The following is a 14662-nucleotide window of genomic DNA, read 5'->3' on the forward strand; positions in this document are numbered from 1 at the left end:
TGCCGCCAGGACCCCGCGGTGGGAAGCGCCCAAGGAGCCCAGCCAGGTCCAGCAGGGCCGGGGCTCACCTTCCGGAGCTGTGCCCCAGGGGCCGCTCGGCCCATTCCTCCTCCCTTCCAAGAGCGCTTCCCCGCAGGCACTGCTGGGCGCTGGCTGGTCGGGCACAGCGGGCTCGGGGCCGAGAGGGGTGCTGGGGGGCGTGAGCAGGCACGAGGAGTCCCCGTGCAGGGGCCTGGCCTGAGCGCCCCCCCGGCTCGCACGGCTGGGCTGCCTTCTTGGAGGGCCCTGCGCCCGGGGAGCCCCCGCGGAAGGAAGAGGGCGCTCTGGGCTGGCCTCTCGGGCTCCCCTGCCAGGGTCCCTGGAAGCCAGGGGGCAGCTCTGGGCCTCGGGGAGGCCCTCAGGGCTGGTGAGACGCGGGCCCTGGGGAGAGAGGGAGAGGGAACTCAGTACGGAGCTGCCGACAGAGGGGCCGGCAACTGGGGCACCGTGAACCCCGGGGGCCATGGAGCAGCAGCCGGGCGCGGCTACCCCCCGGGTACCTCGGGGCACGCTGGCTGGGCGGGCCCCCCGCCCGGGCTGGGCTTGCTCCGCAGGCTCCACAGGAAGTGGCGGATGTACAGGAGGTGCTGGTAGATGCTGTCATCCAGACAGTCCGCTTCCAGGTCCACCTGGAAGCCCTCGCTTGGCAAAACGATGGGTGGCGGGTTTTCATAGGACTCCAGGACCTCCTCTGTGAGGGCGAGGACAGCATGACCGGCCCGGCTGGGAAGAGGCTGCCTGGCTACCCCTGCCTGACGCTGCGGGAACCCAGGAGGGGATCTGGGCTGGGGTGAACAGCCCACACTGCACTCTCGTCCCTCCTCAATCCCAGTGACCACTTCCGGGATAAAGCCCCAGCTCCTAGTTCAGAACTCCTACCCCACCCCCACCCCACCTGCGGCCCTGGGGTCCCCCTACCCCCCGCCTGCCCCCACGGGAAACCCAGCTCGCTCAGCCCACCGCCTGTGCCCCGAGACGATGCCTGCTCCCCTCGGGGCTCCCATGGCCACACTGCCTACATCCCACACGTGTCACCCGGGGTGGACACGGCCTGCTCACATGCTGGCCTCTGCACTAGGACTCAGGCACGTCCCAGACCTGGGGGAAGGCAGGAGCCCACACGGCATTCTCAGCTCCCAGCACAGCACCTGCCCCGCGGCAGGCCTCGGAAATGAACCAGTAGATGGGGGCGGGGGACAGTGTCCATGATACAAGCCCCTAGGTCACCAGGGTGGGAAGAAGGCATTCGAAGCCCTACTTCTCTCTAGATCTTCCCCCATCCTTGATTTTCTATTTTTGTTCATGTTACAATATACATAATGCTAACGAGGAGAGGCATGTCTGATTTATAAAACACGTACATGTGTGTGGACACAAGAGTCAAGCCTGCTCAGCAGTGTTTCCTGTCGGGCTGTGCAGTGGCGCCCAGTGTGGACACCCCGCTCTCTCCCTGGTAGCCGGGCACTGGGGGAGGCCCCATGAGGGGCAGCAGGGGCCTTGGACCTGAGCCCAGAGCTGAGGGGACAAAGAGAGCCTCCCCCCAAGGCTATCTTCTTCCTTGGGTGTCCTGCCCTGTCCCCCACCTGGGGGCCTCCACGGCTGGGGGTCAGGGAGCCCATGGTCCACGCCCAAGTTCCCCACCCCTGCAGGGAGAAGCCTCACCAGACTTGAAGGCTTCAGGGCTGTCCTGGGCGCCCGGCTCCCAGGCACTCATGGGGCCCATGGCCGAGGCCAGCTGGTACTGAGTCAGCAGCCGGTGCAGCTGCGCAGGGCTCAGGGAGGGGAAGGCGGCCCGCAGGTTGGCCCAGCTCATCTGGGTGACAAGAAGGAACTCCTGCTCAAAGGCCCAGAAGGCACGGCCCCGCCCCAGGGATGGCCTGCCTTCTGAGCTCTCTTGAGGGAAGCAGCAGAGAACTCCCTGCCTGGCACACAGAGCCCCCAGCATCCGTGCAGGACAGTGAGGTCAGTCGGGGGTTGGGAGGGTCCAGGACCGGTGCAGCGGCCCCCGTCCCCCAGCGTGAGCAGCTCACCCTGCTGCCTCATGGGCGTCCGGGGTGAGAGCCAGGGTCAGGGTGGCGGCTCCCAGGACAAGTGCCTTGTCCACTGAGCAAACCCTCATCAATCACATCATTTCTCAGGGCTGAGAAACGACGGAAAAGGCTACTGGGAGACCGGGGGGGGGATGAACCTGGGCTCCCGCCTTGTGCTGCGGAACCAAGCAGGCCCAAGACACGCGCGAAGGCAGAACTACACCACTAAGAGCCCTGGGGGCCTGGCTTGTGTGCTAGGGACAGGAGAGCTCCCTGAGTTAGCCGGACGGCAGAGTTAGAGCGCAGGCAGAAGGCGCACCCCTGTCCCTACGCCGTGCGTCTCCACCCTTCCTGTTCTCTGGAAGCCCGGCCCGCTGCTCTCTCCCCGCGTCCCCGCGGTTCTGTGAGCGGACGCTCTAGGAGCTCCCGGAAGACACGAGTGCTGGAGGCACGCGGGGGCCCGGCTGGCGGCCCATGTGCAGGCCACTGTCCCAGCGCCAGGGCCTGGGCTGCAGGACTGCAGGCTGGAGGTCAGCTCCGGGGCCCTCCAGCTCCCCAAGCTGCTCTCAAGAAGTCAGAAACCACCCCGATCGCTGACCTCCGGGACCAGCAGCCTCATTCCCCTCAGGAAGCTGAGAGGTCTCTCTGAAGTCCCGGAGCCCCTGGCCTCGGGGCGGCCCAGCCGCCGCGCGCTCTCCCGCTGGATGCTCGGCTGGGGCCGCGCTGGTTTGTCTTCACTCGTGTTTGCTCTGATCCCTCCGGCCTCCTGCTGCCTGGACACGTGGGTGTCAGGGATGGGCCCTTTAATTCCCTGCTTTCTTCTTTCCTCTCTTGCTCCCTCACGTGATTTTAAGCGCCAACATCAGGAGGCCTGGGCGGTGGTTACTGAGCGTCTGCTGTGAAGGGACCCTGAATGTCCTGGGCTATGCGGGGGAGGGGCAGGGTGGGCCCCAGCAGCGGCCCCCTCCTCACCCCAAACACACACCAGTGAGAGATGGCTTCGTCTGTCTGTAGGTGCTTTTGGTTTCTGGGTTCCTTCGCCCACGTCTACGGTCTCTCCAGCCCTAACAGCGCTGAAGCCACCCGGCAGGACCCCGTTTCCGTCTCGGCATCTCTGGCTTTCTGGGCGGCTTCCCCGACTTTACCTTCCGGCCCTGCTGGGGAACTTCTCATCTCCACTGCCGCAGTGTTACTTCCCAAGGATTCTTTTGGTTCTCTTATTTATAGCCTCCTGCTATTACCTTATGGACACTTTATCTTCTCTCACCTTTATGAGGACATAAATGGTTTTGGGTTTTTTTTTCAAGTTTCTTTTCCCTGAATAGTCTGTTTTGAAGGCAGCAAACTATGGGTGGAGGCCTGTTTTTATAGGGGCCTCAAGTTAAGAATGGTTTTCACATTTTTAAAGGACTTAAAAAGAAAAAAAAAACAGCAAGAAAGCTTCTGGTATGGAAACCGAAGTGCAAAGCAACCACGACCCGGCCCTTTGCAGAAGAGGTTTCCCGCCCTGCTCTGTCTCCTCCAGCCGCACTCCCTCACACACACATTGGGAGCTGTCTACTCCCGCTCTGGAGCAGGACCTGGACGTCTGCCTGGCAGCACCCCCCTGAGCAGGAGCTTGGCCGTCCTGGCCGCAAGGTCACCCTGGCCTGGCTGGTTTGCTGTGAAAGCCCAGTGTCCACATCCTCCGGTCCCCCAGGCTGTCACTGACCGCCAGCTCTGCCCGGTCAGTCACACCTGCTTGGAGGGCACAGGTCTGGGCCTGGCCTGGTGAGAGCGCTGGGGCTCCCACACGCACAGGCACTTGGCTGCTGGATGCCCCTCCTTCAGGATGAGATCTGGGCTGTGCCAGGAGGGTGGCGCAACCAAGACGTCACTGCCACTGCGTCCTCCTTGCTCTGCACGCTCTGTATCCAAGTGCAATCGGCACAGAGACCCACATTCACCCGAAGCACAGAGCTCAGGAACTGCTCACCCAATGCACACGCTTGTGCCCTGGCCCAGGACGAAAGCAGAGTGCAGGCAGCAGTGCCCGTGGGCCCCATCGCGCCCCGTGCTCAGTGGACACGCTGTCACCACTGCGCTCAGACCAGGCCCAGAGGTGGGCAGAGCAGCTGTGTTCCCCTTGCCGTTCAAACGTGGACCTCCCGGGGCCTGGAAGCTGGACCCCCGTGCTGCCCCGCAGACACGCCCACCACCCTGGGCGGCTCGGGCCGCTGGGCAGGAAACGGACTGGTTGGGCAGGACCCACTGGTCAGCTGTGGCAGCTGCATCAGGGCGCAGGGGAGCGGGCGCATTGTTTCCTACTGCTGTGGTGGTTGTAACAGGACCACGGACTTGGCGGTAGGAGCAACGCAAGTGTACAGCTCTCAGTTCTGGGGCCAGACGTCCAGCACGGGTCGTGCTGGGCTAGAATCAAGGGGTCGCAGGGCTGTGTCCCTTCTGGTGGATCCAGGGCAGGATCCATTTCCAGGCTGTGGTACGACGGAGGTCCCATTTTTGTGCTGGCCTTTGGCTGAGGGCTGTCCCATCCTGACTCCTGGGGGCCCCTCCTCCACTTCTGCTTCCCTAGGTCCTGTCTCTCTGAACTGCTCTTCCATCTCCCTCTTAAAACACAAGTCTTAAGGACTCATGTGCTTAGATGGGGGCCCACAGGTGCCAGGGCGATCACCTCGGTGTTCACCTCCTTCACAGCAGGAGAGCCCTTGCGCCACAGTCGTAGGTCAGGGACGAGGCACAGACATCCTTCAGGCCGGCACCCTGCCGGCAGGTTGGGCCAGCCTTGGACGGGACCAACCACAAGTTCTCAGAGCCCAACTTGGTCTGTAAGCCGCCAACCCCAGAGCCCCACCCCTGCTGCACTCGGGGGCCCCACCCTCTGCACCACTCCCACCTGGATGAGCTGGGCACTGGGAGTGGCCAGCAGGTTGAGGGAGCAGGAGAGCTTCCGGAAGAAGTGCTCGCCGGCCTCCCCGAAGCCGGCGCCCCTCGTCCAGTCCAGGAGCTGCTGCAGGCGGGCGCAGGCCTGGACACCTCTGGGCCAGTGGAAGCAGCTCAGAGAGGGGCCTGGCGGAGGGGAGGGGAGGGTGATGCCCAGGCTGCCCTCACAGAGAAGGTGCACTGCCCACCTGCCCCCAGGGGAGCCAAGCCCCCACTCCAGGCCTCTGGACAAGTGGGAAACCTGGTACGTTTCCAAGGCAATTGCCTGCTTCTGGACCCCTCTCTGGATAGGTGTGAGGGTGGGTGGGCACAGGAGGACGGAGGGAAGATGGCAGGGCAGCTGCTCAACCCTGAGGTCAAAGGGCCATGGTCCAGCCCTTCCCATGTGCTGTGGGCTGCCTGCTCTCCCTGCCCCATGCCCCAGCTGGGCCTCAGCCAGAAGTAACTGGTGCCCTGAGCCCTGGCAGGGCAATGGGGGCGATCTGGCTGGCAGTGAGGCCGGGTTAAAGGTCACATCACTTCCCTGAGCCTTTTCCCTCCTCTGTCACGGGGGTCGTGGGCCAGGTGGGGATAAAATGAACCAGGACAGGCCCGAGGGCCCTGTGCAGTCAAGGACAGGTGCCCTGACTGTGGCAGAGCTGTGCCCAGGAGCCGGCGCCCCTGCAGGAACAGGGTCCCCAGGTCCTCACCCCTGTCCAGCAGCTGGTTGAGGAGCAGCGTGCTGGAGAAGAAGAAGAGGTAGGCCAGCACCTGGGCGGCGATCTCAGGGTGCACATGCAGCTGCCGCAGCAGGTCCAGAGCAGCCTGGTAGACCGACAAGACGCGGCGCAGCTCCTCGGGCAGCTGGGGGGCCGGGCACCAGCCCTCCCGGCACTCCGTCTGGAAAGGGGGGCATTCTAGCAGGGCTGGGAGGCAGACGTACAGGGACTGGGGACAAGAGAACACCGGCCACCGTCAGCAGTGGCCCCGGGCCTGACCTGTCAAGCCCCTGCCTCGGCCAGACCACGCACGCGTCCAACAGACTGCAGCGACCAGCGCGGGCAGCGAGTGATGGGCCCCCAACAAGTGCCTGCGGGCAGGGCAGGGGCTCAGTAACGCTCCTGGTGAAGGTGCAGATGACACGAGGCTGCAGCCACCCCAGCAGAGGGGCGGGACGACACCCTGGGGGTCTTCAGGGGCAGGAGCTCTGCCCCCTTCTTGGTTTATCAGAGGGTTTTACTGGACAGAGGGGTGGAGAGTGGGCCACCACACACCATCCAATGACCCTCAACCTGCTGGGCCAAAGACACAGCAGAACCCTATCATTGTCCAGGAAAACCAAGGCTCAGAGAGGAGAAAGCTGAGGCCTGTAATCCAGGCCTGACCACTGCTCAGCCCTGAGTCCTGAGATCCCCGACGCCAGCGGGCAGGATGACCAGCCAGCCGTGCGCTGCCCACCCCGGCGGGCCCAGCCCGTGTGAGCAGCAGAGAGGAGCCGCCAGCACTCCCACCCGCCTTCCAGATTGTTTCCCCGGAGCAGCCGCCTCCGTCTCTCCCACCCCGCCGGCCCTGAGTGGGTTCACGGGACAAGAGTAACAGTGGGGGGAGGGAGGGGGCCAAGGCCAGGGTTCAGGTGGGCAGAAGCTCAGATCCCCCCGCTCCTCCCTGGGGCCCCGCGAGGCCGTACCTTGGAGACGTAGTACACGCACTGCTGGAAGGCGTACAGGATGACCTCCTCCAGCACTGCCATGGCCTCCTCGCTGGCCGTGAGGGTGCAGGAGAACAGGGACTCCTTCGAGCCTGTGGGGAGATGCAGCGCCGTCACCGCGTGGGGGCGGCTGGACCTCGGGACACGTGCAAGACGCTTCCAGAACCACAGCAACTTCCACACTCGCCCCGATGCCTCCTGAGTGTGCTCGCCCAGCGCCCTCCCCTGGGGTTTGGAAAACCTGATAAACCAGAGCCACAGAGCAGCCCGACCTGATCCCAATCCCCCCGCCACACCTCTCCCAGGGGCCCTGGGGCCCCGAGGTGCTGGCCAGGGTGGCCGGGACCCAAGCACCGTGCCTCCAGGCCCATCGGCACTGAACTGATACCAAGGGCATCAGAAGGTCATTAGCTGATAGATGCTGATATGTTTTCTGTCAGAACCAAATGCCCCAGAAACAGCAGATCCTGACCTAACTTCCCGCAGGTCACTTCTCACTCGGGACACTGGTCAGAGCACCTAAAGAGACCATCAGTCAGTAGAATCATGACGTTTCCCAAGAAGAGAAGCCCAATGGTCCACGTCTGTGTCCCCCCGAGCGCCCCAGAACACTGCAGGGGAGATGCCGCCGTGTCTCAGGCACAGGGTGGAGACCCCGGACTCTCAAGGGGCCGCTCTAGGGGGGTCACCTGAGACAGCAGGCCAGGGGGCGGCCTCCCAGGCTGGGCAGCAGCCAGGGGGCGTGGCTGCAGCCGGGACCGGGGGGCACGAGCAGACCTTCCCCCAGGGAGGGGCTCCTGTAGAGCTGGGAGGCCAGACTAGCAACAGGGTCGCCAGGACCAGCACAGGGGTAGGCACCCCAAGGGGCCTTCCAGAACGCGGGGAGGCATGAGGTCCACAGGGCTGGGGTCCTGCCAGCAACTAGGGGAAGGGGCCGGATGCAGACGCCTGCCGCCGTCCCCAACTCTCTCAGCTCCTTGTTGCTCTTCACAGGGACCGAAGGCTGCGGCCCTGGCCTTGTGCGTCCAGTGTGGACGGGCCCAGTCCACCAGCAGGGACTCCCCCTCACTGCCCGTGCTGCTCCACAGGGCAGCCCTGCATCTGGGAATCTCCCTCAGGCCCGGGGTTGGGGGAGGCCGAGAATCGCTCTGAGTGCTAAGCTGGGCCTCCCAGAAGCACAGGGACCAGGCTGCCCTGCCGCCAGGTAAACAGGAAGAAAACGGTGTGCCAGTTCATCAGAGACCCACCCTGCAGACGTCAAGACGTGCCGTCAAGGGCTCGGGGCTCCCTGAACCCCAGGGCTCACACCCCAATAAACCACCTGACCAGGAAGCCAGCAGCCTGCAGGGCCTCCCCAGAGCTGGCCTGCAGGTCTCATGTAGGGTCCTGGTGGGGTCTGGTTGCTCCCGGCGGCCTCACTGGGCTTTGGGGAAGAAGCAAATCGAGCTTCTTGAGGGGCCCCAGGTCTAGGGGAGCAAGAGGGTCTTAACAGGGCTGGCTGTTCCCCAGTCAGCTGCAATACTCCTTTCTTCCGGAAAGTTCCAGGCCTACAGAAACACACCAGGCTGGCCCCTCTGCTGACTGGAACGCACGCAGACCCAATGTATTTCACAGCCAACCACAGCCAGTGGGAACGCAGGCCGAGACCCGTGCGAGGGGTGCCGCCAGCTTGTCTGAGAAGGCCGCCCTGCACCCCTCGTGTGGGAGCGGGGCTCTGGTGGGAGGAGGGGACCCATGGAGCACAGCCACGGGGCAGGCTCCCAGCAGACGTCACTCCCAGCTGCGAGGTGGGCTCTGCTGAGCAACAGCCCACGAGCCTTTCTGAACCTCCCTCCCTCGGCCCAGGCCTGAGGCCCCCCTCTGGGCACCTGGGGACCCTTCCCAAACACACACATCTGCAGGCACTGAGACCGAGCCTCAAAGTCTCACAGGAGAATTTTAAATGAATAAATTAAACATCACCCCCATCCTCAGCCGGCCCTGGGCTGATCTTCTATCTGCCTGTTCGAAAGGGCCTCCTGGATAACAGCTTTGGACAAAAAAAAAAAAAAAGGTGTTTAGGGAAAGAAAAGGCTATTTTTCCAGCTTTCAGGACATGACATCTCTGTTTTTAGAATTCTTCCCACAGATACTTCCTGCTGAAGGTCGGGAGGCCAGGCCAGCAGGCCGCCTGCAGCCCTCCTTCGCCCTCTGTGGTGCTGCTGTTCCTCTGAGCTCTCCAGAGCCTGCGCCCCCGGGACATCGTCTCTGAGACGGTCAGACCCCGTGGTGGCTTCCCCGGCCCACGTGGTCCCCAGGGCAGGCGGAGGCGGGACCCCGGCCGTCCACACGCTCACCCTCCCAGCACCGACTGGGCTACAGGACATCCGGGCGTCAGACCAAAAATCACTTCTTCCCAAGAGCAGAGGCAAGAGGAAGGACGCATAGACCCCAGCAGCTTTTTTCATGAAAATCAGCCGGACTCAGGGTCCCCATGAAGGACTAACCCCAGGACTGCAGGCTCTCAACTCAACACAGCGCCTGAAACACGCCAGATGAGAAGGGGCGTTGGAGGACTTGGCTGTGAACACTGGGACCAAAGTCAGAACAGGGCTGGGGTGGGGGTGGGGTTCTCCCAGCTGACTTTCTCTGGAGCCAGAATGGGCAGGTCTCCCTCTAACACCCCGGCCCCTGGCATCCCACACAGAAGGACAAGCCAGAGGCCGGGGCGCTCGCTGGCCGATGCTGCGTGCAGAGGAGTCCACCCACACTCAGAACCTGCTGGGTGGCTGCAGCCTGGGCCCTGGGCAGCTGGAACCCCCACCCCACCCCAGGAGCCTGGCTGGGGTGGAGAGAGAGGTGACCAGAGGCCTTGCAAGGAAGGGAGGGCTGGGCTGCAGGCGCTGCAGTCCAGCAGGGCCAAGCGCAGGGCAGGCCCAGGCTGCTGGATGGAGCGCGGGGACCTGACAGCAGAGACCTGAGCAGGTGGGGCCGTTATGATACGTTCAAGGGAAAAGGCACATGCTAGTCTGCTTCCGATCTAGGCCTGGTGGACAGAGAGCAGCCGCCCCACCCCAGGAGTCTAATGGGCGGTGTTCACAGTGTCCCCCCAGGGGACATGGGACAGAGCGACGGGCCAGCGGGCCTGGGGTGAATGGCCACTGCTTCTCTCCACAGATCCACAGATGCCCAGGCTCCCGGGCCCTGGGAGCCCAACACAGTGCCCGCTGCCCACCTCACAGGGAGGTAGCGGGTAAAAAAGACCACCACTGATGTGAGCAAAGTAGACAGACCCCACACCCTGCCTCCCCGAGCCCAGGCTCCCCAGGGACATCCCAGGTCCCTACCCACCAACCCGTCTCCACGGCTGGCTCCCAGTGGCTGGCTGAGCACAGAGTGGGACAGTCTGCCCCGTGCAGACCACCCCTCACCGTCAGCCACCAAGAGCCCCTCCTCTCAGGAAACGTAGCCCGCTGGCATCGGGCCGAGCAGGGCCCAGCATGGACCGCCCCCCGCGAGACACAGCTGAGCCCTCAGAGATGCTGGGCAGACCCCGCCCTGCCTCCCACTGCAGCGCCACCTCAGGAGTCCCCCGGCTCTGGCGAGGCCGTGAACAGGAGGGAGGGAAGCGAGCAGCTTCGTTTTCACCGCGGCTGAGCAACGCTGCTGGGGTGAAACCCAGCCCCGGGGAGCACGGCTGTCACATCCAGGTCCTGCTGCAGGTCGGCCCTGCTGCCCCTCCCAGCCCCGTTCCAGGACCCCCGATGGCTCCCGCCACCCTTGTCAGACACACGCCAGCTGAAGTCCCACTCGGCCAGCCAAACGCCACCTTCTCCACGAAGCCCTCCCAGACAGCCAGTCACTCTCTCACTTAGTGTTTTCAGCACTTTATGCTGCATTTCATAAATTCTACAACGCTCTTTCCCAGGTTTTAATCTCTGAAGTCAACACGCATCACACAGCCTCATAGCTCTCACTGGCGATGTGTTCCTTGTAAGGGATGGTGGCCTGGGGCCGGCGCACTGCACTCTTTCCCCTGGTGCTCGGTGAGTGATCTGCGTCCCCTGGGCCTCCCTGGGAGGAGCAAAGTGGGGCTGCGTGAAGTCATGGGGGGACACAGTGCCAGGGATGAGAGGTGGCGAGTTAGCCAACCCCCACGTCACCTCCCTCTTGGAGGAAGCCCCTGACACAAACCCACTCTGTTCTGGGGGCCAACGCGACCTGAGACAGCCAGGTGACACCCACTCGCCCGCCTGGGAACAGCAGCACAGCCATACCTGTGACATTCAGCTCCTCCTCCAAGCTCTGCATGTAGAGAGGACACTTCTGCTGGATGAAGTACAGCAGCTCCACCGAGTTGGACATCCAGAAGAGGATGGGCTGCAGGTCTGGAGCCAGGCCGGCCATGGTAAAGCTGGCCGAGGAGAGGGGCTCCTGGCTGCCGAGACAGAGACCAAGAGTTACACTGGGACCGTCACCCAGGGAGGCCGAGTCCGCTACTCCCTGCACGCAGGGACATCGGACACTCACAAGGACCGCCACAACCTGTCAACCCACCCACGTCAGGCTGGGAAATTAGATACAGATCGATAATCTGTTGGGGCGCATCCCCCACCAACCCTCAGAGGAAGGACCACCCCGGCCACAGCCACTGGTAAAGGACCCTAGTAAGTGCACTGTTCGCATCTCCTCCCTCAGAACTAGGTAACGGAGTGGCTGTGACTGCAAACAGCCAGCAAGCTACCTGTGGTATTTGAGAACGGGAGACACCAGCATCCGTGTCTGGTTTAAGCGCTGACAGAGCAAATAGTAATGTAACGACGTGGGGAGGTGGGCAGGCAAGGCGAGCCGAGCACTGCCTCCTGAGAGCAGGAGGTCAGCGGGAGAAATTAGGAGTCTGGGATTAGCAGATACAAACGACTCTGTGTGAAACAGATAAACAACAAGGACCTACTGGACAGCACAGGAAACTATATTCAGTATCTTGTAACAACCTAAATGAAAAAGAATATATATACACACACGCCTGAGTCACAATGCTGTGCACCTGAAACTAACACAACATTGTAAATCAACTATAGTTTCATTAAGAAAAAAGGCCACCTGCGGAATGGGAGAAAATATTTGCAAATCGTACATCAGATAAGAGGTTAGTTTCCAATATATATAAGGACCTCCTACAATTCAAAAGCAAAAAGCCCAATAACCCAATTAAACACAGGCTAAAGACTTGAATAGATAAGTCTGCAGAGAAGACAAGCAGCCAGCCAGCAGATGCAGGAAAAGGTGCTCACATCCCTAACCATCAGGCAGAGAGGAGTCAGAACCACAGCGAGGCGTCACCTCGCACCGGGCAGAATGGCTTCATCGAGAAGAGCAGAGACAGCCGACGCTGGCGAGGACGTGGGGAGGAGGGCCCCCTCATGCACCACGGGTGGGGATGCAAGACGGTGCGGCCACTGTGGAAACCCGTATGGAGGCTCCTCAAAAAATTAAAAATGGAACTGCCATGTGATCCAGCAATCCCACTTCTAGGTGTTTGTGCAGAAGAAGTGAAATCAGGACCTCCAAGAAACATCAGCGCCCAGCAGCCGCTGCAGCACTAGTCACAGCGTCCAAGGGGTGGGGCCAAGTGAAGGTCCACCGACAGAGGGGTGCATAAAGAAAATCTGGCTTATAATACAATGCGACATTGTGTGGCCTCAAAAAAAAGAAGGAAATCCTTCAACATGCAACAACAAGGATGAACCCTGAAGACTTCATGCTCTGTGAAATAAACCGATCGCAGAAAGACAAATACTACATGACCGCACTTACATGAGTATCTCAAATAGTCAAACTCCCAGAATCAGAGAGGAGAACTGTGGTCACCAGGGGCTGGGGGGGCAGAAGAGGGAAACTGCTCTTGAACGAGCATGAAGTCTTGGTTACACAGGGTGGATGAGTCCTAAAGCTCCGCCCTGCGACGCGTGCCTACACGTAGAGGCGCTGTAACGGGCCGTTTTCACGTTGTGTTCTCACTCGGCAAAATAAATAAACATAGGCCAGATCAAATCAATGGTGTTCCGATACAAACCATTTTTAAAGTCCATTGGGGATGCCTATAGAAGAGAAATTATTACTCTTCTGTATTATTATTTTCTTATTACTGAAAACAAAATCAAATGCATTTTTGCTAATAAAAATTAAGTGAAAATGAAAATAATTCAAAAAACTTCAAAAACAATTCATGAGTCGAAGATATTTTAAAGTATGTATTTGCAAGAATAAGGAAATAATAAAGACGTTAATGGAATAGAAATCAAAGAAAAAGTAAACAGAAATAACAAAACTGGTTCTTTTAAACAGATAATAACAGACAAATGTCTGGGAAGAGAAACCAAACCGGGGGCTGGGGGGAGGGTGTAGCTCAGTGGTAAAGCACATGCCTAGCATGCACAAGGTCCTGGGTTCAATCCCCCGTACCTCTATTAAAAAAATTCTTTTGATTGAAAAAAAGGAAAAAGGAAAAGACAGGAACACTATAGGAATCAAACAAAGGGCTATCACTACAAATATATTTGAGATAAAAAAGTCACAAGAGAATATAACGAACAATTTTATTCCAACAACTTTGAAAACACATGCAATAGATAATTTCCTAGGAAAGCAGAAATTACCAAAATCAACACAAGAAGAAACAGAAAACTAAGCCGTAATCATTACAGGAATGGGAGCAGCAAACACAAGCACGGCCCAGATGCTTTTCCAGGTCACTCCCAGGGACCTCACCTCCGACAAGCTGACTCAGAGAACCGAGAACAGAGACAGCTGCCCAATTCACTTCTGCAAACCTTGCTATGAAAATCAGACAAGGACAATACAAAACATAAATAAATGCATAGGCCACTTTTACCTATGAATTCAGATGGGAAAACCCCAATTAAGGTATCAAATCGCATCTCACCATGCTAACAAAACTAACACCCGTGAAACATTTAATCCCAGGAATCCAGCTGTGGTTCAGAAAACCTCTGAATGTGGAACCCACACGCACAGGTTCAAGGGGAAAGCGTGTGACGGCCATCGACGCAGAAAAAGCATTCTGTAAAACCTAACGGTCATTCGCAATTTTAAAATCAGCACACGACATAAGACCCGAAGCAAACGGAACGAAATGTTCATGTTGAATTCCGGCGTGAGTTCAGGGATGATTGATGTATTCTGTACTTTTCTGTATTTTGGAAGTGATTTATAATTTAAAAGTAAAAATAAAAAAGAGCATTCACTAGGGATGGACACAGAGCTGCTTTAGGCCCTATGAGCACAAGTTCTAGGATACACAGAATGAGCGGGAGCTGCTGAAGGCAGGCCTGGTTCCTCCCGCATCGGGGCCGCGCCCCAGCAGATGGGCGCTGGTGGGGAGCAGGAGCTCAGGAGGACGAGGGTGGGGCCAGGCACCCCGGAGAACCCGGCTCCATCACCTCCAGGGGACCAGGCCAAGAACAGCTGCCTCACGCAAACGTCCCCTCCCACGAGGAACCTGAATGATGCAGGACTCCGCGGCCTGAAACGAGTGCCCCGCCACCCACTACCGTCGAGCTGGGGGCCGAGCCCAGGTCTCCCCGCACAGCCCTGGACTTCGGGGCTGTGACTCAGGGCACAGGCACATGGCGTCGCTCTGGCTCCGGACGCCAACAGAGCACATCTGCGGGTGACAGGAATTCTGCTCAACTCCCAGCCTGGCGGGGCAGCTGGGGGCCCAGAGCTTCACTGTTGGGACCCAGGCTCCCATCTCCCGCCTCCATTGGAAGGAGGGTGGAGATGCTTCCTCCTGCTCCCCTCACAGGACCGCGGGTGGAGGGTGCATGCAGGCAGGCCCAGCGGCGGTGAGCTGTGGCCACGGACCATCCTCACATGCCAGCTCACATAACCAGGAATGAAGCAAACCCCAACAGATGCGGCGGCACGACTGAAGGCCCTGCCAGCCCTGAGCCCACGACAGTGA

At 60.1% G+C, this 14662-nt stretch overlaps 1 protein-coding gene across 2 annotated transcripts in view; it reads right to left on the reverse strand.

Moving 5' to 3' along the window:
• Window positions 1-14662, reverse strand: part of RADIL (Rap associating with DIL domain) — a 103285-nt gene that overhangs the window by 1644 nt on the left and 86979 nt on the right. For both annotated transcript variants that reach the window (XM_032459953.1, XM_032459954.1), the window contains 7 exons: window positions 10953-11113; window positions 6676-6788; window positions 5699-5936; window positions 4963-5135; window positions 1702-1852; window positions 540-730; window positions 69-420 (listed from right to left, as the gene is read on the reverse strand). In XM_032459953.1, the coding sequence (XP_032315844.1) occupies window positions 69-420; window positions 540-730; window positions 1702-1852; window positions 4963-5135; window positions 5699-5936; window positions 6676-6788; window positions 10953-11113 (1379 nt within the window). The remainder of the gene's footprint in view (window positions 1-68; window positions 421-539; window positions 731-1701; window positions 1853-4962; window positions 5136-5698; window positions 5937-6675; window positions 6789-10952; window positions 11114-14662) is intronic.

The sequence above is a fragment of the Camelus ferus genome, chromosome 18 (genome assembly GCF_009834535.1).
Source record: "Camelus ferus isolate YT-003-E chromosome 18, BCGSAC_Cfer_1.0, whole genome shotgun sequence".
Lineage (NCBI taxonomy): Eukaryota > Metazoa > Chordata > Mammalia > Artiodactyla > Camelidae > Camelus > Camelus ferus.